This window comes from Cyanistes caeruleus, chromosome Z, assembly GCF_971803275.1.
Source record: "Cyanistes caeruleus chromosome Z, bCyaCae1.hap1.1, whole genome shotgun sequence".
Taxonomy (NCBI): Eukaryota; Metazoa; Chordata; class Aves; order Passeriformes; family Paridae; genus Cyanistes; species Cyanistes caeruleus.
The window spans coordinates 67,143,211-67,169,785 of NC_141732.1; the positions used below are offsets into that span (position 1 = coordinate 67,143,211).

The following is a 26,575-nucleotide window of genomic DNA, read 5'->3' on the forward strand; positions in this document are numbered from 1 at the left end:
GAACTTTACCTTCTGTCACACTACAAACCCACAGGCTCTGTGTATATGTTTCCCTCTTACCATCAAGAGGGAAGACAAGTTACTTCATGAGCCAATGCCAGGCTGCAGCCTCTGGAAGAGCCCTTCAGTCTGGGCTTCTCTGAAGCTTGAGGAAAACATGAAAGCTCCATGCCAGTCTTGTGATACTACTGAACAGACTGTCAGATGGCTAAAACTATTCACTTACCACTTACTTTGAAGGTAGAAACTAAAATCATCACAGCAACCTACTCAACACTCTTGTAGAACTAAAAAATATTGAAACAAATCTGTATGATACCTGGCTCAAAAGGACAGGATTCATCTCACACCTTAGCCACTGGAAAATTAACCACTCAGACCAGTCAGTTATTACAGCTTTTCTTTTCTTTAATCTCAAAAAAACAACACATATTTTGTTCAATCACTCTCAATTATCTAACACTGTTCATTTACTAAAAAAGCTAAGTGGAGTTGCTACAGTCAGGTGACAGTCACACCTAGAATGAAAAAATGTAAAGAACAAATGCAATTAAAGAAAGAAGAAAAATAATATTTTATTATGATTTCCATTCACTACAGCCTTCAATCTCAACATCCTTTGGTGGCAGCTTGATTCCCTTAACTTTCAAAAGCAATCTTGGACTAGTTAACTACTCAGAAAAAACAACAGGAGAAAACAAAGTGATCAACAGAGAAAAATAACTGACTTTTTATTAGCACTTCAGCAATTATCTAGTGTTCCACGTTAAAGCACCTGCTAAAGAGAACCCTGGTACTACTGATCCAAAGTAACAGAATGGGGTCTTTCTCCAAGTAAAAATGAAAAAGTGTTCCCCCTCCCCTGCTTGCTATTTTTTAAAGAAAAGCTAGATTTTCTTATTAGCTGTCTATGAGCAGAGACATGATGCATACTGCAGCCAGATACTTCAAGTCTGACAAGACAAAAATTAGTGCTTTAGCATGTTAGGTCCCTTCAAATCCCCCTTTGCTTAGTTGGGAAGGAGAAACAAGGAGAATTAATTTTTTTCTTCCCTCTTCTCCCATTTTCCTCCTATTTTTTACAGCCCAGAAGGAAAAGTTGAATACAATGAAATTGAGAGGCCATATATGATACGTTCCAATATAGCTGTCACAGTGTTTTAAATTAAAATTTAATTACAAGCCTTTTCCTGCAGTATACAACATGTTAGTGCTTGCATTATAATTTTTATGTCAGATCATAGAAAAGAGATCTGCAAAAATGATAGATCTGCTGTATGGTTACATTTTTTAGTGTTTTACCTATTCAAAATCTGTGTTTTAAATGCTCTTCACATAAAAACAGAGGTAGCCAAGAAGAAATGCTGTATTTGATATGAGGTCTCTATTCATGGTGTAATAAAAAAAATGTTTGTTCTCTTGACCAAGCTGGATTCATTTCAATCTTCTATGACTTTCTTCACAATAGTTTGTCTTCTCTAGATATGAATGCTTTCTAACACAAGGACAGTGATTTCTATTTTGCCTTTGTCACCATGGACAATTGCTACATTATTATGGAAATATGAAAAATCCATGTTATTAGGCAAATATTTGAATTTCATTGAAGTAAATTTAATAGAATAAAAATGAAACAGAAATCTATGTCATAATTTTACTTTGCTGGACTTATTAGGAAAATTAAACATGCTTTTAATTAGATCAGTGAAAATCCAAATAATCAAAACACTGGATTTTAAGTTTAGAATGTTACTGTGCTGTCCAAACAATAGCTTATTTATTTAGAAAAATTCTAAATAATTTTAGCATCTTAAATATAGAATTCTAATGAATTTTCAGCATCTTAAATATAGAAGCATAGGACGTTTTGCGTTGTAAGAGACCTTAAAGATCATCCAGGTCCAACTGGAATCCCAGAGGCAGGGAACTTTCCTCATCAGGGAACCTTCTGACAAGGCTGATCAGAGCCCCATAGAGCCTGCTCGCGAGCAATTCCAAACTCTGGGTAACCGGTTCCAGTGCCTCACCAGCCTCACAGCAAAGAGTTTCTCAACATCTAGTCTAAACCTGTCCTCTGTTAGTTTGAAGCCATTCCCTTTGTCCTGTCACTGCACGCCCCTGTGAAAAGCTCTTCTCCCACCCTCTTGTGGGCCCCTTTTAGGTACTGCAAGGTGCTATAAGGTGTCACCAATGCCTTCTCTTCTCCCAGCTGAGCAGTCCCAGCTCTCTCAGCCTGTGCCCATAGGAGAGATGCACAGGGCCTGTGATCAGCTTAGTGGCCTCCTCTGGACTTGTTCCAACAGGTCAACATCATTCTTGCATTGGGGGCCCAAGAGCTGAAGACAGCAATCCAGGTGGGATCTCACAAGAGCAGAACAGAGAGGAAGAGTTCAAATGTGCTTTTTTCAGGATCACAAGAATATTAATTAAGAAAGCATCACTAAGCATCGCTACTCCTAAAGTAGTAAGTACAATTGAAAGTCTAAGTGAACAAATTGAAACACTGTGGTCCAAATTCTGTGAACAGATCAAGTATGCAATATGTTCTGCCTGTGCAGAACTGGACCATATTTTTTCTCAGACACTTAAAAAGGCAAAAGATGGAACATTTACAAGCTGCTTAAAATAGGTAAACAGTTCAAGTAAATGTACATTTCCTTGTCAGACTTGAAGATTACTTGGCAAGTGCCTGATATCCTGTGTTTCATTTAACATAAGTGTGCACCATAAAAACAGTGGAACCGTATTTTAAAGAAAAGTAACTTTCCTAAAATGTTCCTGATTCACAGCATCCATACAATCCCCAAAAGAAAAATAACATTATGCTTAGATCTCAAATCATGTTAGCATCTATTTCAGAGAATGTCCTGAGTTCGAAGGGACATGGAAGGATTCGCTTCTGCTTGCATCTGTTTGAAATTTATTTTTAAGTTTTGATGAAATCAACAGTTGCATTGTCCATACCAGCCAAAAAACAGCTTTGATGATAAGACTGAATACAGTTTTGGCACAGTATTTTTTAGTGAATTTCCATGACAGAAGTACAGACAGTAAGGAGGAGGAAGTCAGTAACTACTTAAAGATGGCCATGAGTTATTAGTTCCTTCTTGTAACCACTCAATGTTGACCTTAAAAAGAACATTTTCATTCTTTTATGCATTGTCTCATTGGAGATTTAGTTTGAAGGGCTAATCTGCCCATCTTTTTATACAAGTCTATATCCCCTGACTGAACTACATCTCCTAGGAGTCAATGCAGTCTTCTCCAAAAGCCAGCTGCCTTATGACAGTGAGATATTCTTCCACCTCTCATTTTCTGTGACCTCTGTGACAAAACTGTAGTCGTAAATAAGAGCAGAATATAAATCACTATTTAGCTTTGGTACGATTCCCTGACTTTGGCCTGCAGGGCATCACAGGTCTTCTTAGCATCTCCCAACAGCATGGCAGTATTTGGCTTGTAGAAGATGGGATTGTCCACTGCTGCATAACCAACTCCCAGAGATCTCTTCATTACAATGACCTGCACATAAAGAGTTCATGTTTGAAACAGCAAAGTGCAACCAGCACCCTCCCTCAAATAAAGGCAACACAAAACTAAACTCCACAAATACAGGAAGAGAAACCTCTGATCAAAACTGCTGTGAAACTGTATTTCAGATTTTAATATAGAAGATAAACTGATATCCAGACCAATTTCAGAAACATTCTGTGGTTAAAAACAATGTTATATTTCAGCTTAAGACATGGTGGTTGTTACAAATACATTTACTTTATTCCATGTAATGAAGTCAAAGCAAGTTGTCAATTGATGACTATAACACTGAAAAGGTTTGAGACTTTAGTTTTGAAGTGTTCAATTCCCTGATAGCAACAAAATCCATATAACTATTCATATAAATACTTGGTGCAACAGTGTCTTTATTATTGATCTGTATTACTTCATACATGGGACATTAAAAAAAAAAAAAATCAGCCAGTTCCAGCTATTGTGTCAAATTAGTTAACCATGGCACCTTCAGCAGAGAAACTGAGAAGCTTTATCTTAACTGTGTCTGTTGCAATATATAGCTACACACTGCTGATAAATGTATATGCCTGTGACTGAGTATTTAATGGATAACCCACAGAACAACTGAGACCAAGACTGCATTCAAAGATTTTACACCAGGGAAACACAAGTATATGTACTTTAGATCAGAGCAAAACTGTTAAGGTAACTAAATTGTTGGTTCAACTTGGACAGTCTAAGCGTTCTACTTGACTCAGCCATGCATTGTTTTGGGGTTTTGTTTGGTTTTTTGGGGGCTATGTTTGTTGGGGTTTATATTGTTTTTTTTACTTTATTTAACCATATTATTCATTCTTGTATTCTACCACAGTATTGAAGTTGTTAAATATAAACTTAACAGGTATTTCTACAGAAATGTTTCAGAGCTGCAGATGTAAGCAGACCACCATTTATTCTAATCACATTCTATCTAGTGGAAGCACTCCAATTGATCTTTTCTATTGCAGTCATCATTAGTCTCACTAAAGCACTTGATGATGATTATAAAACCATGAAAAGTATGTCACACTTGTAAAGCACTGACCATTTTGTTGGACAACCTGGAGAAAATCTTCTTTTGGAAACCAGAATAGTGGAAGAATCTTGTTAGCTTATCCTATAAACCATGTTTTTAAAAGCTTGCTATAGGTAAGTGACAACTCTTAATCTCACCTGTTTGGACTTCCAGACCTCAAGAACTGGCATTCCAGCTATGATAGAGTTCGGATCTTCCTGAGCTGCTGAATTAACTGTATCATTTGCACCAATTACAAGGACCAAGTCAGTTTCTGCAGTCAGACAAAGAAAATAACACTGATGAAAAATTATCTGGAATTGGAACACTGAGGCTGATGCATATTCTAGGTAGAAGAACCCCTAATGGTTAAGCATACACACAAGTATTTTACAAACTTCTCAGGCAAGTTGTATCCGCATTATATGAGAGTTCAAATGTGCTGCCAGCTACCTCTAACAAACACATCCACGACCCAATTCCAAGGAACTTATTAGACCACCCTGCCACACGAAGTTTAAATCTTTTTCATATTTAAATGTGGTTGAATACCCACATAGTATCGTCACTTTCAAATTTTTTTGTGCCTGGCTTTTCTTTTGAATATTCTTCTGAAAAACCTCTTACCAGCGACCTTTTGCCCTTTAAATGAAGACGTAAGCAAGAAGTTGCCAGTACAATTCTGTACAGGTTTGCAGTATATTACAGGGTCAAGTCACTGCAATACCTGACCTAAAGAAGTAACAATTTTCATCTGTGGGAATGGGGCAGTAACAGAGATAAACTATAATACAATGTAATAATCTAATATAATTAATATTATAAATATTAATTATCATACTATTAATTAATTTTATATAACATATTATATATTATGTTATATTCCATTATAATAGATTATATATAATATAATGTATCTTATAACATATATCTTAATTATAATATAATACATAATATAAAGTAATATATAATCTACTGTAATAACACAACACACCACACCACACACACCACACACCACACCATAACATAATATAATGCTGAATAAAGATGCAGCATTTGCCATTTCCTTCACAGCTACAAGCAATTAAAAAAAACAACTCCCCCCACTACCCCACCCCTCCCCCCAAAAAAAGTCTAATCCTCTACAAAGATAAACTAAATGGCTTAACTTCTTGGCCTTCTACTGTTGAAAATCCCTGTGCAGTGCACAAACAGAATCAAATAAATCATCCAATCTACTGGAAACTTATGGCTCACGTGCTAACCTGGGAAGTCTTCATTGATTTCATCCATTTCCAGTACAATATCATAGGGAACACCAGCCTCTGCTAGCAGTACATTCAGCTGACCCGGCATACGGCCAGCCACAGGGTGAATACCAAACCTAAAAGGGAAGAAATCCCATTAATAAGTTTGGACCACCGTGTTTTATACATTAAAATTGTCATCTGTGACACATACAAGGCTGAGAAGTTCTTAAGTGTAAGTCCAAATGGCAATTAAAAAAATGAAACTGTTAAACTTGAACAGTTCACCTTCCAAGCAGTATCATATTCCAAACCTTATGACAGATTCTTTTGGAGTTTTACAAATTAACCTTTTAACTCCAAAACTACCACTCGCATTAATATATTTTTCAGGTCCCTTACATTACTGAAAACATCACAGACTAAATAAAATCACCATGCCACCTTTCTGAAGCGAAACCATTCCTAGACCTAGAGATAGATGGCCTTGGGAAATGACTTTATTGACTCAGGTATGTCTAGATTATGTACAAGAAACACTTGTGTATGAAGTGCATGCACACTTTCAATCCAACAGGAAAATTAACAGGGGATCTACTTCAAGCACAAGACAAAGCCTTGCTGAATTAGGTTAACATGCCACTTTCTTCTCAGGATTGATCTTAGGTGGAAATGGAGATAAAACAAAGGATGGGGACTGAAAAGGTGGAGAGCTAAGAAACTGTAACAGTTTAACCATATTTTTTTAAAAAAAATGTTTTCAAAACAGCTCAAAAACAACTTAGAGAAAGTACACTTCTCATGAATTACTAAAGTTTCAGACAGACTAACAGGGTGGCACCTGGAGTGCTCAGGCATGCATGCAGTTCCCTAAGAGAAAAAACCTGAAAAAGACAGAAAGAAGATGTTAAACTGATTAGCTGCAACCACCAAAGATGTACTTGGTTAGAAGCAAATCTGTTTCCTGCTACTCTTCTGATCACCTACTGGCCCTTACAAGCAAGGCATATCCATGTCTACTGTCCTGTGCACTTTTCTGTCTTTCCATCTCTGGAGCTACACCAGATGGAATACTGACTCATGCACACCAGAACTGTCTTAGATTAACATTATATGGGGCTGAAGACGAATGCTTAATTCAGCAGCTTACAAATACTTTGGAAGAGAAGGAAAATAGTCAAGAAAAAAACTTGGATTTTTGAATTCTTGGATTTTGGAACAGAAATTTCTGAACAGAAATCCAAGTAAGTTGGGAATTAAATGGCAGTAATTCAGAATTCTTCAGAAAGGAGAGACATACTAATAAATCAACTTGCCATGACAGATGGATTGTCATATACTTCTATTTTCAACTCCACTGTGATGGGAATGGAGAACACAACACTGATGGACCACAAGTCACAGTCCAATCAACATAGATCAGTTATGAATTGAAGACTGTACAAACACATCCTTAAATGGGAAACTGAGCACTCCATCATCAAGGCAACATTAATACAATAAAAAATGAAACAATTGGAACTCCAGCAACAGAACTAAGGACATATGATTAGTCCACATAATACTAGACATACTACAACTTTAAGCTCTAGGTCAAGCAGTAGGATAAAAGCTAGTTTTAAAAGGAATACTTTTAAAGAAGAACAGGAATAGATTGTGTTCAGCTAGTAAACATTTGGGACCCTGTTGCAAAGGCTAATATGTAGCATCAGAAGGAGAGCAAATATACAGCACAAATTACTAACAGCTTATGCTTCACACCACTCAGTAACACAAGCCATGTGTAGTACTGCAGATAGATCTTAAGTAAACCAAATTTGACCACTAACAGTACAGTAGGAGAACTCTTATTCTGAAGTACCCTTGAGAAAACTCATCACTCCTCTGGCAGTGAAAATAGATTTTCCAACAAAATTCTCTTTTGTGTCTAATAAAATTATTTGAGTGCTTTTGTGACCAAAGCTGCTTTGGCAATACACAAAACAAAATACTCGTGAGGTTTCTATTAAGTACTATATACACATACAATATTATTTCAAGGGCTGGAAAGCCAAAATTTAAGCTGCCAAGAGACTGAATTTCACCTTTGACTTTGCCATTCCTGGCAAGAAGCAAGGAAAGAAGAAAAGAAAGAAAACAAATTATCTTCATGCAGGAAGAGCTATGGCATGAACCATCAATAGTTAGAGATTTCTGACAGACTCTGCTTGAAACCACATACTGTGTACTCACAGAGTTTGAGAAAGCTGCTCATACAAAAGCTTTTTTGGACAAATATTGAAATGACTCCCAGAATTCTGCTTGTATGAGTCTGTTAACCAAATATGATAGTAGCTTGCCAGTACTACTCAAAATTGGATACACAAAAAAGACAAAAAGAATAATTAAAATGTATATATACTCTAGGGCTCTCATTATGTCACAAGGTAACATTTACACACCTCTTGAGTGAAATCATACTGTCCAATAGAAAGCAGGATTCAGAATTCAGGTAATCATGGAAAATAGATACCTAAAATACTTGATGGCTCAAAATGTGTCTAAGAAAAGCAGAAATTTTGCCTCCAACTCACAACAGCAGCAGTTCTTCAAAGCTATGTGCACTTCAGCAGGAACATTCTGTTGCATATGTCGTCTCAGATGTTCATAGCATGAACCTCATTTATATTCAAAAATTTAACACAGAAATTATTTTAAAAGGAAAACATGTTTTATGGCAAAAATGTTTTCAAGGGAAAAACTGCAAATTTTTTGCCATCAGTAATGCAGGAACTCCCTTAAGTTGGTTTGCTTGTTTATAAATCAAGAAGAAATCTTAAACCACAACACATAGTCATAATCATGTTTTGTATGACTTGAAAAACTGTTCTGATATGTCACTAAAACACAGAATTCAACAAGAATTTTTTTTTCTTTTGACCCTGACAACATAATGTAGGGCTTGCTTACACTAATAGTTGTCAAATACTGAAGTGTGCATCATCTCACTACTCACACTTCACAGATACACAGCTTGAGACAAGGATATTCAACTTTTTTAACCAGCCTCTACTGTATACTTTTTAGTTTTATAAAGACAACAGAGCACACAAGTTTACATTTTGAATTTTTTCAAAACAAAAAGTGCAGCATTTTATTTTAAATTTAGACTAAATATCCAGAACTCCTGACATACAGAGAAATCTTCATCTGGAGTTGGGGAGATAGAAAGGACTGAAGGTGGTGAAATAGTATGAAGTTACATACATAGTAATATCAAAAAGAAAACTGTAGCATGAAAAATGACAGAAAAATCTCAGAATAGAAATTACTTTTCATACAGCTCAAAAAGTCAGTATCTATCTTTATTACAGCTGGCTGAATAATATTGTTTAATCAATACTGAAAGAGCTGGCTTACAAGAGCAGCACTTAACCCAGTGCAGAAGTGTTTCAGGATCATTTCATCAACGTGAAGATAGGGTTCCTGTCATTATACCAAAGCTGGGCAGAGCAAAGTGGCATCTAGCTGGTGCCTAATTCAGCTCACTCAACACTTTAAATGTTGTATTTGCCCAAGGGTTTTGCCTCACTTACAGCTCCTCACATCTTATTCATTTTATTTAGACACCTCTCTTCAGCTTTGTTTTCAGTACAAACAGCAATCCATTATTCTAGGTAACAGGAAGGGGAAAAAAACACCTAAAAACTAGATGAACAGACAAGTATATCATACAGGTGTTCCATAGCTTGAATCCTGCCATGTAACAGTTGCAGTGCAGCATGACTCAAGAGTGTAATCACACATTTGGATATTTATCACACATATGGATGACTGTAGGTTGCAAGCTAACCTAACCCTAACCCTAAACCCTAACCCTAACCCAGCACTAGCCCTGCTAGCTAGCTTAGACCTGCTGTCATGCTGAAGGTAACATATGTCCCCAAAACCAGTCCTAGAGCATGGAACAAGCATGGACCAAGCTCAGTGGCTCACACGTCAAGTCAATTAAATTTAAATGGAGTTACACAGCTAAATTACACGTACTTAAATGAGGGCTGATAGTGGCTCCCTATTTCCAGCCACTATGGTTTAAGAAAGCAGGGGCAAGATCCAGATGGATCTTAGGTCTGTGCAATAGCCTTCCCAAGAATGCAACTACAGGCAAAAAAACAAGAGTCTGCTTCCACAAAGCATCATATACTCACCTAGTAAGGTCATCCAGAGATGAGCTGACCCATATGGAACCAATAGCACATCTACAATACTCCCCCGGGAGCACTCAGCTACAGCTGCATCCTTGCAGAAGCCATCAGGCACTGCATGGTTTGCAAGTTCTAACTACAGCAATGAAGCACCGAGGCTAAACAAACCTGTGCGACTCCAGCTGTCCCTTCATCTGCAGCATTAACAATTCACAACCCATACACTAAAGCTGATTACAACAAACCAAGAACTGACTCACAGGTACGCACTTTGTGTTTTCATGCTGTGTGTAACCCAGCTTTCCAGAATCCTGCACCTGCACACATGGCTCTTATGCTGCTGCTCATCAATGACAGTACTTTCCATCTTGCACGTGTGACCTGCACAGTGTGTTGAAGATTCTTGGGACAGCATCTTAAGAGCTCACTAGCTTTAAAATTCTTCTAGATTTTCTTGTAGAGCCACAACAGATGATGGCTTTAAACTCATACCATAAACAGTTGTAGGTAATCAGTCTTGTTTATTTACTTGTAGACAAATGTGAAACTGATACTCATGCACATGTTCTATTACTTTCAAGAAAGTAAAGAGTGCAAAAATAAATCAGAACACTAAACACACTGGATTAGAGGTCAGCCATTGAAGTATCAATGAAAAAACCTTTAAACCACAGGTACAACACTAAATAAATACTACCATATTTTCAAAAATGTGCAAGACTCTTCATGTGTTCAAAAGTACTTACATTCTCCAGCATCAAAAGACAGAAATTCAAGTTCTTCAAGATATCTACTTATAAAAAGGTTAAAAAAACCCAAACCAGAACACTAATTTACTAGCAACTATTTTGAAAGGCTTCAAAATAGGTCATTGTTAAAGAGGCAATGTACATGTCTCTCAACTATGAATTCCCAGGAATCAGCTTATTAACTATGTAATTATTTAGAAAGTCTACATAAAGCACAATTTTAAGAGTCCTTACATACCAAAATGCATTTTGCTTATCAAGAACATCTTACTATGAAGGAGAACAAAACACAGTGATAGAAAATGTCTCAGGAAAGACATATGTGGTAAAACTAGGACAGTTAACTGCATGTGGATATGAGCATCAACAACCCTTGCATATATGAGAACATACAGTTTTAGACTGTAATTATATTTCTATATATGAAATTACTACAGAATATAATTTTATTATACAGAAAAAATCAGAATTTCACAACCAGGGTTCTACAAACAACATAACATGTGGCTGATGAACTTTAGTAAGGCAAGAACTTTCAACAATTTACTTACTTCTAACTTTGCAGAAATACAACACCAGTTGTAGAACAGCCATTTCCTCTCCAAGGCCAATAGATTCTGGGGGCTATGGGATTTAGCCTATAAAAAGTTTTGTTGTTTATCCATCCATGAAAAGGGAAAGCTATACTCAAGGCTCAGTAACATCCAGCTTTCTCTGTGACATTACTAATGCATTAAAGATGTGATCTGCTGCAAGACCATCTCAAGTGAGTGATGATGTTAGCTATGCAACTGAGTAACTAAAACAGTCTAAAGTTTCCAAAATCTCTCCTGTATTTCTAAATTTAAATCCTAGTCAAAGGTTACGCATCATGTTATATTATCTGCGGTCTTCACTGAGAATGTTATGGCTATAGGCAAAGCAAATTAAAACAACTGCTTCTCCGGATCAGTGGTGAGCCATGAAGCAAAAAACCAGACCGTATGACAGTCACAATTTTTCTTGGCACATGATGGGCATTACAGACTGATGCAATCCTGTGTCCATGCTGGCAGCCCTCCACAGCGTTTGTGTGAGAGTGTCACTACATCTGGATGGTGAGTGCATTAGGGTCCCGAGGCACTCCAGGCCTACTGAAACCAGAGGACAACAGCTGCACTCAATGAACACCATGGGAGCTCAGCAAAGTGATGAAAGGCCTGAATTACCACAAACTGTAAATACAGATTTATTTCATTAAAATACTAGGTAACCACTGAAGTGATCCCTTCCTGAAATTGACTCATTTCAAGTATAAGCCATTTATTTCAAGGACTCATTCACTTTTCTCTCCTGCAAAGCCAACATAAAAGACAAAAAAAATATTTATTTTTTTTATTTCACCAAGGTTGGTCAAAAAAAAGCTAACCCCCCACAGAAGCACTGAAAGAAAAGCCAGAAGTACACAAGACTGTCATCACATTAGCCATGAAGGGTTTTTTTTGTTGCACAACTACTAAGGCATCTTCAAAAGTTTTAATGGGATCTGGACACACACAGAGCTGTTACTAAACATGGAGAAACAAGGTGTGAAGACTGCTCCAGGAAGCAAATACACCACCACACACCCTCATTTCTCATGTATGCACAAATACATCCATAAAGCATTTTTATATGCAAAATTGCAAAATCCTGGTTAAACACTAATAAGTTATTGCTGCTAAACCCTAGAACTCTGCTGTTATCCAACACAATGCTGTAATACCCTACAAAAGCTTACAAATTTTTAATAAGGTTGAAAAAGTAGTGGAAGAAGAAAAACAAAACCAAAAAACACTTCCAAAGGGAAGCCACCATCTAACTGAAATAAACATATGGAAATCAGAAATGAGTCTGGCTAACCAGCATCTGCCAAAATACCTTGTTTAAAATGAAAACTGAGCCTCAAATGATTTTAAAATATTAAGTTATCATAATTAGAAAACAAGCAAAATGTCAAACAACCAGCAAGAAAGATATGTTTGCTTTCAGTACTTTCAGAATCTATAAGGTCTACAGAAAAACTGAAGGAGGAAAGGACTTGAAGCCAGTACTAGCAATCTAAGAATTATCTCTGCTTTTTGGAGCAGCACTCTGGCAGAATTAATTCATGAGACTGGAGACATGCATTCCCATAATCCTTTCATGAGGTACTCAAAGACATCTAATAGCAGTCTTGCCTGCAATAGCAAAATCTTACAGGAACCCCTTAAGTATAGGTCTAAGCTGCTTAATGTTTTGGAGTATCTGCCATAAAAGCAGAGGCTGAAAACTGAGATTCTGCTCACTGCAGAAGAGAAGGATCAAGGGAATCTTATCGCTGTGAATAAATACATATGGAGGGCAGTAAAAAAGATGGATACAGCCAGATTATTCTCAGGGGTATCCAAGGAATGGGCAAGAGGCAACAGCAGAAAATTACAACACAGAAAAAATACAATTTTACTGTAAGGATGAGTGAACATCATAAGAAACTGTCCAAAGAGGCTGTCAGTCTCCGTCTCTGGAGACAAGATATTCAAAACCGAATTCTGGAGGTAACTTTTCCAGTTGATTCTGGTCTGAGCAAAGAGGCTGGATGAACTAGACAATCTCCAGGAATATCTTTAATTTTGCTATTCTGTGCCTCTGTCAATGCTGAAAAAAGTGTTAAGCCAAAACTAAGATTTTTTTAAGGTTTTTTATGGAATGAGAAATCCAAGCCAAACCAAACCAATCCACCTGTAATAACTTTCATCAAGGAAAACACTTACCTCACATTTTTCCCTTGTTCTCGTAACATCTTCACCAGGTCAGCTATTGGGTACTGAGCTTTTGCTGCACACAAACCATAACCTGAAAGAATTTCAAAATTTTAACCTATTTTCCTATTTTAGTGCAGAAAGACTAGTTGCAGACAATAAGTGTACCTTCTGGAAAAATACATTCTCTCATAATTAAAAATAAATTAAAGAAATAAAAAAAAAATACATCAGATTCTCATCTATTCCCAGCCTGACCACTGTAATTAATCCCTTTTTTATTTACTGAGCACTTAGTGCAGTGATTTGACCAGTCAAATCAACTACGAAAGCCTTTATTTCTCCTTCGCAAAAAGACATGTTCCTTTCTCTATCAGAAAAGGATGTTTCAGACAGGTATTTTGAAAAATTGATAAAAGGGCAATTGCCAGGTTACCTCACATCCATTATCCTCAACAGAATTTCAATCTGCATAATGCAAATCTAGCAGCTGGATATGGCTTTTAGCAGCAAATAATCTTTTCAGTCTGTCTGAGCTAATTCATCAGAGCAACTACACCCAGAAGAAAAATAAAAAGCATATATTATTAATGGTGTCCTCAAGGTTTGACCACAGGAGAAAAATGTAAACTTCTTGAAGATGACTGCAAGTTTCATTAGAAGCAAAGGTAGCTTCTCAAATTAGAACCCTGCCTCCCTGATGGTCACATTAAAGTTGAAGCAAAATGAAAGATTACTTTGTATTTTAGCATTCTTCACATTCCAATGCTAAAACAAGTTTAACATAATGGCTATGCCACTCAGCTGAAGAAGTTTTGAACTGTCCCCTACCTGAGTTTTCCTTTAAGGTAACGTGCCACTGAATGACATGAACAGCCTACATAATCATGTCAGACAATTCAGGGTTTTATTTTCAGGTTGGATTTTTTTTTTACTTTAATTACAGTATTTATATTAACTACATTTTGGATGGGGGTTCTTGGCCTTTTTTCTTGTAAACCGAAAAAGAATTGAGCAAGTACATGAGAAGTGTAAACAAAATCCTGTCTTTCAGGATTTAAGTGACAGATATATAGGTACCAGTGGTACTGTAATTGTGCTTGGAAATTCAGTTTTGTGTACAGCTGTTGTGGTGTGAGCTTAATTTATAAAAGATAGGCTTTGTTCTGGAAAATTTAAAATTCAAATGAAAAGGACAAACTTCGAAGACACATACACAAAGAAATATGAATTGGCACACATATCTGCACCAGGGAATGATAACTAACCAGGAAACAAAGACAAATCACATGGATTCAGTCAACATTTAACATGCTGCTGCCATGCTGCAACATCAGGCCACACTTCTGTTTGTTTGCTTTTATTTGGTTGGAGTCTTTTTTTTTTTAGTTGCATCCTTTGAACATCTTGCTGTATAAGTCAAGAAAGTCTTACCTGGAGTAATAATAATACTATTGGCCTCTTTTATCATTTCAACTGCATTGTCCACATTGATTTCTGTGTGAGTTCCAGTAATTTCCATGGGTTTCCCACCAGCTGTTGATGCAGTGCCATAGCCTCCAAGAATCACATTTGCAAGGGAACGGTTCATAGCCTGAAAGAGAGGATGATTTTGATCATAGAAAGAAGAAATACAAAAATAAAGATGAGAGTCCACAAAGAAAACTTCTGATAAAGTTTTCTGAAAATATTACAGGCTCCCTGACAATAGTCTTTATAAGCTAGTTTTCCCTTCTTATAACCCAAACACTCTTAAAACAGGCTCTTTAAAACAGTTTACCACAGCAATCACCAAACACCAGCTTTGAACACATTACGTGACACACATAGTGGGAGACCACCAATATTTCTCTGAAACAAAGAACAAAACTATGCAAATAGAAAATGTTGGTCTCTTTTTGTTCTTAAAAGAGAGGAATATGAAAGAATGCATGTTCAATAAGAGTTGCTAATTTTTTTTTACACTGCTATATACACACACACATTTTTACAAGATACTTTCCATATCTTTTAACCAGTTCAGCATATAAGCACAGCACGGCTCCATGACAGCATGGAATCCACAAAGCTCTTAAAGGAGCAAAACTCCTACAGCAACAAGACAGGAAAACACAAAAGCAACTAACCAGCCACACAAACCAGCCACATTGTAAAGAGCTGATACTGGCTGACCACCAAAGGAAAACAAGAGATTTTAACTGGAAGGTTTAAGAGAAAAACACACCCTGAAAATCTGGCTCCATTTGTCACATAGCCAGGAAAAGCCATTAGCTAATGCTTTCTTTGACACATCTACTTGTGACTGTGGTCCCAAAGCAGTATATGTCAATAACTGGAATTAGGCAAAACTTGTAACTGCAGGGAAAAAAAAACTTTAGAAGCAAGAAAGGAAGAGGATAAAATGTTTCTTAATTACACATGTGAGTCATACATCTTCTGTACTAGCTGAGAAACCACAACAAAATTTAGGAATGGATCTGAAGAGACACACATATAAGTGGGAGGAATCACCCCCACAAAATTGTGCTTCCAGACGTCCATTCTCCACTGACATTTCAAATCATGCAGTTCCACAGTTTTTTTGCTATAGCCTCAAAAGACATGCTATTCTTTGGAACTTATCATCTAGCAAATAAGCAGAACGATGATGTCGGACCTTTTGGTTTTCATCAAGTAAGTCAGCACTGTTTCAGATACTGTAAGGGACACACACAAACAAAGCAAAATCAACTATTTTACTGTCTGCAGCACACAGTAGTTCACATGCCCTAAGAACACACTGCCTTTGGCATCTATCTCAACATTACAGCAGCTGTGCCAGGTAAGACAGCTTAGACAAGAATACCCTCTTCAGATGTTGCACATGCCAAGCTTGTGCAGGAAGAAGAGCACTTTCTACACATATCTAAACCAAAAGACAGCAGTCAGACTAAGTCAAAGGGAAAAAAAAAAAATAAGAGATGATATTATTAGAAATCTGAGAACCACCTAAAAGCAAGCATGAGATTGAAGCACCCTTGCCTGGCTGTACTGCAAAGAGCCAAGAAGAACTTCCCTTCCAAGAGAAAATGTGGAAAGCACAGAAGAGCCAAGACCTTATCAAGCAATGGTTAACCAACATAGCTGGGACAGTGTGAAGACTCTTCTGTAGCCTAGTCCATCTTCTTTACCACTACAGACTACAAATATGGAGGTATAAAGTGTAGACGTCACTCACTGATAATCCAACAACTGGCAAAAAGCCCTCTGTGTTGTGCATAGATACATGTGTAAGAATGGTCAGGAGCTTACAGCCCTGAATCAAATACTTGAATGCTGAGAACTGCAAATGATTCCATTGTGCCCACAGAAACTACACAGCTAGCATACAAGAGTGGCCAGCATACAATTTTAAGACTAACACAGTTTGTCCCCTTTCTTCCTCTGTTTCATCAACCCAGTTAATGATTCCTCTTCAACCTTAAGTTTCTTCTGCATCCCATAATGATTCTAATACCAGAACTGCAACCATCAAATATTCCCTCTAGGGGAAAAAGGAAGTACAAGGACATGCTGACAATCAAATGTTCTGAAGATATGTTGTGTTGGTGTCTTAGAAGAGTCACAATTCACAGGACAAGCAAACAGTACAGGCCTTTGCTTTTTGAAGTTGAATTCTGTCTTTAACTCAGTTACTGAAGATTTAAGAGATTAGCTGGACTGCCTTTAGATGATTAACCTACAGTTTTATCACAAAAATTAATTGAAAAATGCTGTAAAAATAAGATATAAATTATCACCGTTGGACACAAAATAATGAAGCATGAGTTCAGTTCAGCAGCTAGAGGAAGATGATCAGAAGGCTTTATTCAAAACTTTTTCGGCACCTTTCATAAGGTGTTCAGATGCAGGCTTAACATGATTGGTAAAGGGAACAACACCTCTCTAGTCCCATTGATGGAACAAGAGAAACACACTCAGCACAGCTGTGCAGAATTGTTTGGAGAAGTGTAAGATATTTACAGAAACTGTCCTTGAGAGAAAAAGTTTCTCAAGAAACTTTCCCTTGGGAAAGAAATCAGCTGCTGACAGGCTGAAAACCTTTACAGACTCAGAAAATCAGATCCACAATCAACTATTAAGGTGTTTCCACAAATACCTTTTCATCTGTAGTAGATAAGTACCCATAATGGTTTTGACAGAAATCATACTGAAGAGTAGGGAGGACAAAACAAAAGAAAAAAACAAAAGTGGAAGGGAAAACTGTTGCTTCATTAGCACTGGTTGAAACACCAAAAGCAGAATTTATTGAAACTCTTGAGCATTTCCTTCTTCTGAAATGCAGGTTCAAGACAATGATACTGAATCCCCTGATTGTAACAATGCTTTTAAAAGTAATTATTTCCATTAAAGGAAGTAAAGCAGAAAAAAAAAATTCTGGGGTGAGAGCATGTTATTCTATTTATTGTGCAGAAATCATACAAAATAATTTTCATTTTACTGGTTGATGACCTTCAGTTGTCTAAGTTCTATATGCTTTTATATAAAGAAGCACAAGATTTCTAGACACTACCTCAAAAACTAAACTTCCTGTAATCTGAGAAACATAGAAGAAAGCCACTCTGCCACTGCCTAACTATTTTGCTAACTATACCCCCAGGCTTCCTATTTACCCGCGTTCCTCTAACCAACTCTGTAAGTATTTCAAAATTCTTTTGTGAGTGCTAAGAGGTAAGCAATTTTAAGAAAGGAAGGAGACAATGTAAGAAAAATGAAGGTATAGATAAATTACTGGTAAATACATACTAAATGTTTCACTTTTTCCCTAAGGTTTACAAGCATTTGATCCTTAAAGAACAGAATTTTCATACCTGTGTTACCCATAAGCACTATTTTTTCAGTGACATGGACTAAATTCCTGAATGTATACAACTAAATATATGACCTACATAATTTGATTTCCTTTTGATAAGGAGACAGAAAATGATCAAGAAAGAACAAGATTCTTTTGAATTCATACCTGAGTTGTTCATTTGAACTCACTTCCATGTAGTTGCACAAGAATACCTTCTAAAGCTTTTCTGAAATTCTTCCTCAAGAATGATGAAAAAGAATGATACTGAACATTCTTAACATGGTAACAATACTGTTTATCAGTGGAGATGAAGTAAAATATGATCGCCAGAGCTGACCAGAGGAAAACATCAGACAGGAGAACAGTGGCACTAATCAAAGAGCACAAGGGCAGAAATTAAGCAGAATTACACACAGGCGCATCAGCACTGAACTCGTGCAAGCTTGCTGCCACCCCGTGGTATTCCAAAGTAGCTGCTCTGAAGACAAGATTACACCTTTCTGCACTCCAAAAAACTAACCATAAATCACTAGCTAACCAATAGCTTTTTAAACAAACACACTACTTAAAGTATCTCCTGCTACATATTAAATCTAGCTTAAATTTAACCAGGTTTCAGAAGCTGTATGACTGAAAAATAAATAGCTGACCACAAGTAGTCATACTTCTTCGAGCTCAGATTCAAACCCTTAATGCTTAAGTCAGTGCAAGGGCTTTCCTCAGTTTTGAGATATGTCTCTCACCGAACCAAAGAAAAATCACTGACATCTAGTCCAACTGTTTCAATCAAGAATTTTCTAGTCTATAAACATATAACAGTTTGAGATCTAATGACTTATCTTCCTAAAAAACATGGTTAAAGAAGTTTTTTCATTACTTAGCAAAGAAGCACAGTTTCTGTTGACTTCTTACCACACACATGATGTAAGAGAGGATGGCACCAGAGGAGCCAATAAGTGCACCAACAATGGTCAGCAAGTTGTTGTTCAGCAGAAAGCCCTCAGCACACAAAGCCCATCCAGAGTAACTGTTCAGGACAGTAATAACTACAGGCATGTCAGCACCTCCAATAGCTGCTGTCAGAGTGACACCCTGGAGAAGGAAAGAAAATACTTCAGTATCAGCAATGACTAGGGAGAACATCCAGAGAAGATACCTAGCCTGCAGCACTGAAGAATAAACATAGAATCATAGAATGGTTTGTGTTGGAAGGGACCTTAAAGGTCAGCCTTTCCAACAGTTTCCAGCAGTTCCAATTGCCCTGTCTTAGGCAGGGATGTTACAGCCTAAATCATATTGCTCAGGGCCCCATCCAACTTGGTCTTGGACACTTACAGGAATGGGGAATCCACAACCTTTCTAGGCAGCTATGAAGTTACCTAGAACCTATTCAAGTATTTTCAGTGTAGGTATTGAGGCTGTGGCCTGAGGATTTGACTTACCATATCTGCCTTTTCAGAGGACAGAAAAGTACCACACCATATACATGTTCCATTTAGTCACATATTTTTTTTCTTGCAAAATTATCCTACCAGCTCCATGGACCAGTTCACACCATAAGGCATTCATATTGTGCAGTCTTTGCAAGACTCAGTTTACAGAATGACAATATTCAAGGTAAATTATGCAACACTGGTGTACACTGGTGGTGTAAGTGAATGGGGGAAGTAGATCCAGAGCTATTTAAAGTATTTTAGTGATTAACTTTCCAAAAAGTCTTATCAAATATCACTGTATCATATAAAAAGCTTCATTAATTAATAGCTGCAAAAGCTGTAATTATAAAAGTGCATTCCAGTTCTCTGGAACAGTTCTGGTTTACAGCTAGATCTAGAAAAGTCAGTTGCTACTTGCTACTGCAATTTACCACACAGAGAGGCACCATTCCCACTGTGACTCAGGATGGTAAAATATAATCCGTAAAGAGGAAACTTGCAAAACTGGTGAATAAACTCCTTGTTTCATTTTCTACAATTCCTCAATTTACCATTATGGCTGAGAGTGCTGACACAGAACCCAGGCAAGTAATTCCCGTGGTGTAAGAAGGATCAATCATGTAGGGAACCATCCCACCAATGCTGGCAGCCAGCAAGCCTGCGTTCAATGCATGTCGACCAGGCAAGAGCAGAGGTGCAGAATTCAAGATGCCTGCAACCAAACACATTTTCCGACATGAACGTGTACATTCAGGGGAGCCTGTTTCTTTCCTTCAGAGAAGACTGAATTACTCAGCAAAAGAAAAATTAAAAAAGAGAAAAAGGGAGGGGCCAAAGATAAAACAAGTTAATTGAAGCTGAGATCTTCTGCTGACTTAGAATTGCAACACATTCAAACTTCCTCAAGATTCTCAAATACTCTTGTCTGAACTCTGTTTACTTCCTAATTTCACTGAAGTGCTCCAGAATAGTCAGGAAAATCTCTTTTCCTTTTGAAAAAGGAAAAGAGATTTTTTTTTTTATTTTTCCTTCAACAAAGTGCTTTTACTTTGACTCCTGGTCTTTGTATGTTAACTACGGCTTTTAGCTGGAACTTCTACACAAGGATTATCTCAATCTCTCAAAAATTTTGTGCTTAGAAAAATATGACTACACAGATAACACCAAGTACAAAACACTCCTGCTTTCAAATGCATTAAATTCACAACTACTTTCAGTCACACAGAACTCCCACAGCTTCCCACATCTGCAGAAATTTGATGGGGAAAAAGGGGTTCAGTATTTGTATGATTCAGTTTAAAACAGTCACATTTATTTCGCATTATGGGTTTTTTTTCAAACCACATGAAAAAGAGTTGCAAAATGCAAGTTTCCCAGTAATAACTTACATCAGGAATAACAGTGTCTCATTAAAATTTAGCTGAATTCAAGAGAAAGAATGAACTGATGGTCTCAGGCAGGGGAGTCAAAGTGTGCGACTTACTTTTCCATACCACAGGATCAGTAATTCATGAGATAGACAAGCTTCATATTTTGTATCATGATGATATGAAAATGCAAGGGAAAAAAAAGTAAACAGAAATAGGAGAGCAGGCTCAAACAGGCAGTGAAGCTCACCAGGGACATGCGCACAAATCACTGAGGGGTACAATGGAGAGAGTAAAAATAACCAAGAAGAAATAAATGAGTAAGTACTTAGCAGAGATACATCAGAAATACATACTACGGACAAATCCTTCAAAAGATTATTAGAGAAGACAGCTTTCCATCCTTGTCATATTTCCTCCTTCAATGGCTGGTTTCACAAACACTGAAGAAAGCAAACAGATGTTTCCCAAAGGAACTATTGCAAAGTTAACAACAGAATTAGTAATAGGAAGCTGTTAGCTTGAAATTCTTAGTACAAGTATTACCTCAGCTTCTCAAAAGCTGTGTGCTTACAAAAACAAAAACTAATGCAATAAAGAAACCTTTGCAAGCATAAGAATCAGGAATTAGTGAGTATTTAACTTAGAAAGCTAAAACAGCAAGAAGCATGGAGTTTGTGCAGTAGGTAAATAGACAGTGAACTGAATGGTTTAAAGTGAGACAGCCTCAATACTGCAAGCTGCCTACCTTAGTGAAGATTGCAGTGTTAAGAACAAAATCCTAGAATTATTACTAGTTCTCACTGAATCCAGCAACATGAGAGTTTCAATTAAAATGTCTGCTCAGAAATACAAAGTTATGATCATAAAAGTTCAATAAAATAAATTCAAGGAAAAGCATTGATGTATTAACAGAAAAGCAACACTTATTTCTAGACAAGAGATGGATAGTAGTAATATGCCCAAGCACTGAAGACAACCTTTCATAACTAAAGCTGCACACAAACTAAACAGAATTAGAAACAAAAAAGTACACTCGTTAAAATTAAACATATAAACTTTTACCTGGCGCAAAATGCAGTGTTTCTTCCCAATTACACAGCAGTCTAAAAGTAGAGCCATCTCCAGGGGGAAGAAAAGCCCTTTAACAAATATTTAATTCTGCATAGAACCTCTCACCTTGCAGTTTTCCATATGCAACAAGAGAGCCACTGAAAGTCACTCCACCAATGTATGTCCCAAGATAGGCCACAATCTTGGTGAGGTTTGCAGCAGGATCAGTGGCAAAGTGAGGATATTCAACCATGTACTCTGCTACACAGGTGAGCACAGCAGCCAAACCAACCAAACTGTGGAAAGCAGCCACTAGCTGAGGCAGATCTGTAATCTGGATGCGTTTAGCAATTGTCAGACCTATTGAGAGTTGAAGACAGAAGGGAAATCTTAAAAACCACAACCCACTTGTTCAGCTGGAAATTAGTATAGGATGGTTCAGTGTGCAATGATTACACACACACACACAAGCCTGCTCCAACTAGAAATTGCTATGGCATTGAACAGAAGGCTGCACATGTGTATTTTGTGCAAGCAGAACATCATGAAAAATAGAAAGATTAAAGCATATCATGTGCTAAGAAGCTTCAATAAATATTGAGAAATTCGTTGTATTCTGTGACAGAGGCACAGAGTGAAAGACGGAATTTGGCAGTATTTGGTCAGAAACTGAACAGAAGCATGAAGTTGGGCAAGATCATTTACCTCTGGACATGTGGTTTCCCTCATCATACACATACCTATGGTTCCACCAAGTGCCATTGCACCTGACATCTGTGCCAACAATTCAGGCGAGGGATTAAGGCCTCCAAGGGTTGCGGCTAAACCTCCTGCAACACCGATCATTCCCAAAGCATTTCCAAGACGAGCTGTTCCTTGGGTAGACAAACCAGCCAGGGCACCAACACAGCACAGTCCTGAGCCCAGATACATCACCTTTAAAACAGGAAAACCATCAGTATGAAGTAGTGACAAATCACATTGCTGTAAAAACATCTCCAATTATTACACTAAAGGGCTGACTTCTCCAGAATGTGTTTAAGTCACAATTCTTAACTGAAGTTGAGAAACTGTCATACAGGATGTGTTTTTAGCCAATTAAAACGTGCTATCTACAAAGCTTTTCCCTTACATGATGATCTTATTTTATCTGCAGAATGAATATTAACTAGAGCAGAACTAATTTTCCTTATCAGCTCAGAAGCAACCTTTCCTTAAGCACAAACCCAAAGTTAAATGGTCCTGTTCATTATAGGAATAGTTTTAGAATTTGTTTATGGCAAATTTGAACTAAGAAATAATTTAGATAGTTGTGAACTACCAGCAATAACATGGTCAGAAGGAATAAAACTGAGATCATTCCCCTGTTGTCAGCAGTGGAGAGGCCACACCTTGAAATCTGTGTCCAATTTTGGACCTGTCATTCCAACAAAGACACTGGAGCAAATTCAGAGAAGGGCAACAGGGCTGGTGAAGCATCTGGACCACAAGTCTGATGAGGAAGGAGCTGGGGGTGTTCAGTCTAGAGAAAACGAAACTCAGTGGAGACTTTATCACTCTCTACAACTCCTCAAAATGAGGTTGTAGCCAGGTGAGAATTGGTCTCATCTCCTAGGTAAAAAGTGAGAGGACAACAGGAAATGGCCTCTACTTGCTCAAAGGGAAGGTTATATTAGATACTAGGACATTCTTTTTCATGGAAAGCATGGCAGAATATTGGAACCAGCTGCCCTGGAAAGTGCTGGAGTCGCCATTCCTGGAAGTGTTCAAAAAAACTTGTGGGTGTGGGACTTGAGGACATGGTCTGATAGTGACCATGGTGGTCACTAGTGGTGCAAGGCTGATAGCTGGACTTGATGATCTTTAACGTAGGTCTTCTTGTACATTGATGATTCTGTGGCACTCTATAACTGTTGCTTGCAAAAAGTATAATCAAACTTACATGAACTGAGTTATATATGTCCAGATAATTGAAAAAACCCAAATGCATTAGAAGCCTCTGCCATAACAATATGTTTGGATTTGCTTTTTCCAAACTTTTTCTTGCTATTAAAACAAATGCAAACAAAAGTTTACTATAAAAGATGCTTTAGGTAAAATCCCTGTACATCCCCCTGTGCTGAAAACTGATCCCAACTTTTTTTAACTGTCATGCCAAGTTGAACTTTCAGAAATATTTAAAACGAAGACTGATTTCTGTAGTTACTGTATTATTTAGACTGTAATTTAGGAAAACAGTCCAATACATAAAAGCACCTGCTATGCTAATACAAAACCAAACAACAACAGAGCTTTTAAAGTATGTTAGCTATGTGACTGCAAGCTTACAGTTAATCAGCTTCAGATTTGCCTTGTGGGAACATGATGGAAAGACCTTGGATTATTTGTTATTTACTCCTCAACAGAACAGGCATGAAGAAACATAACACTGAGCACTGGGCTAAGAGCCATAAAGTTATCTTCTTACTTGTTCAATGTTATAGCCACCGCTGAGAGCAGCTGCATATCCTCCTACAAATACACCACCAGGGAGCAGGTACAAATAGTTGTACTCAGGAGGGTCTGTGGGACGTTTGAACATATCCAGCATTCTCTGTGTAACTAAAAAGCCACCTGGACAAAGTAAAGGAACACTCTTAAAAAAATAAAATCTGAAATCAAGCACATGCCAAGTTATAAGAGAAATATTTAGTAATACCATATCACCACACAATTCAGCAACCAATAAAGCTAGTAACCTAGAAAACCACCAGGAAACAAAGGTATATTCAGGGTTAGATCTTACTGTCTCTTTTAGCCTTTGGAAGAAATTCAGAAGAAAAGGAGAACCTGCTCTGGGGCTCCATACTCTACATTGACTGCAGGATACAGCTTCATTTATGACTGTGTTCTTTTACCCACCTAGTCTAGGAAAAGCAGTATTTCTAAGTCACATTGCTCACTTTCTTGTCTTTTTTATTATTGAAGCTGGGACTTCAGAAGCTCAAGGAAACAAAATTTTGTTCTATGCCACTATTTCAATTAGGAAAATTAAAACAAGTACAAATCCTCTACAACTACCCTCTTGGGTTATACAGGAAAATATAATCATCACCCAAAGGATACTATGAAAGGAAAATGCACATTTAAGAATTTCCTAAAAAAGGTTACTTCACAGGGTATGCAAAATACCTACAATATCTACTGTGAAAATTGGGAGTGGTGATAGGTTTTTATTGATAAATGCTCTCAGATTCTATTCTCAGACTAGTACTTCTGGAATTATATAATTAAAGAGTTAATTACACTAGTACTTGAAGTTATCCTCAGGAGAAAACCTAACATTCATACCTGCAATATTGACTGAAGATATAAAGGCTGAAAGCACTGCTAGGCTTTGGGAAATGTTTTCAGGGAGATAGTGTCCTCCCATCAGCACCAGTCCACCAACTGCAGTCAGACCTGTTTAAAAGAGAAAAAGTGTTACTGGAAAATGTTACTATGTAACCTTAAAAGCCTCTATAAGTATAGGAAGTTTCCTTTCATCTGCTGGACAAATACCAGTCAATTCAAATTTTGACTCCTACTTCACACATTAATGCTTGAAGAAGACTACCGCTGTCTTTTTCAAGAATACAAACATGTTTCAAAAGGAAAAAAACGGTGTATGAATGTAGTTCTGGAGAACAGTGCCTCAAGCACAGAGTTAGCCAAGTACTTGTTCAATAACACAAACTTTGCTTTTAATAACCAAAGTAGAACACTTGTCACCTGCCACATATAGCCAAACACAGATAAATAAAATCTTATTTTTAAGAATTATGCATCATATGGGTATCTAAAGATTTCTTTTCTTTTTCCCCCTCTCTCAAGACACATAGTTTGAGGAGATGAATAAAAGAATGTAAAAAATAGGAAAGGTAAGTTATTTTCAGGGCAATATTTTGGAGACATGGGAGGGAAGATGTGGTCTATGAAAGGAGACTGCAGCCCTGCCAGTAAAACAAACTTTTAAGCAAATAGGTCAAGCATAAAACATTATGAAAATTAAAAGGATGCAGCATCATATTTGCCTTTCTTTTGAAAAAATCATACTCTCAGAAATACAACATTTTAGGTGTCTTTGCTATTTATGAAAGTAAACTCTAATATGCAAAGCAACATTAATTCAGGTAAAAGGAGTTGTTCCTCCTTCAAGTAGAAAACAAGCAGCTGTGTGACAGCCACTTACCTGAGATAGCATTAGTGACAGACATGAGTGGGGAGTGCAGAGCAGGAGTCACACCCCACACTGTGTGGTACCCCACTATTCCAGAGAGGCCAAACGTCGTCACCATTTGTGTGAAAGCAGCATTAGGTGCTACAATGCCCAGCCCTAACATACCAGCTAAACCTAGAAGGAA

General features: G+C 37.3%; 1 protein-coding gene across 9 annotated transcripts in view; it reads right to left on the bottom strand.

Annotated features, from left to right (window-relative positions):
- Positions 1-550: 550 nt before the first annotated feature.
- Positions 551-26,575, bottom strand: part of NNT (nicotinamide nucleotide transhydrogenase) — a 43,834-nt gene continuing 17,809 nt past the window's right edge. For all 9 annotated transcript variants that reach the window (XM_086869960.1, XM_086869959.1, XM_086869962.1 and 6 more), the window contains 12 exons: positions 26,404-26,565; positions 25,524-25,634; positions 24,661-24,806; positions 22,934-23,129; positions 22,320-22,553; positions 20,325-20,485; positions 19,250-19,429; positions 14,938-15,097; positions 13,516-13,597; positions 5,830-5,948; positions 4,723-4,838; positions 551-3,522 (listed from right to left, as the gene is read on the bottom strand). In XM_086869960.1, coding sequence (XP_086726086.1) covers positions 3,373-3,522; positions 4,723-4,838; positions 5,830-5,948; positions 13,516-13,597; positions 14,938-15,097; positions 19,250-19,429; positions 20,325-20,485; positions 22,320-22,553; positions 22,934-23,129; positions 24,661-24,806; positions 25,524-25,634; positions 26,404-26,565 — 1,817 coding nt within the window. In that variant the 3' untranslated portion in view covers positions 551-3,372. The remainder of the gene's footprint in view (positions 3,523-4,722; positions 4,839-5,829; positions 5,949-13,515; positions 13,598-14,937; positions 15,098-19,249; positions 19,430-20,324; positions 20,486-22,319; positions 22,554-22,933; positions 23,130-24,660; positions 24,807-25,523; positions 25,635-26,403; positions 26,566-26,575) is intronic.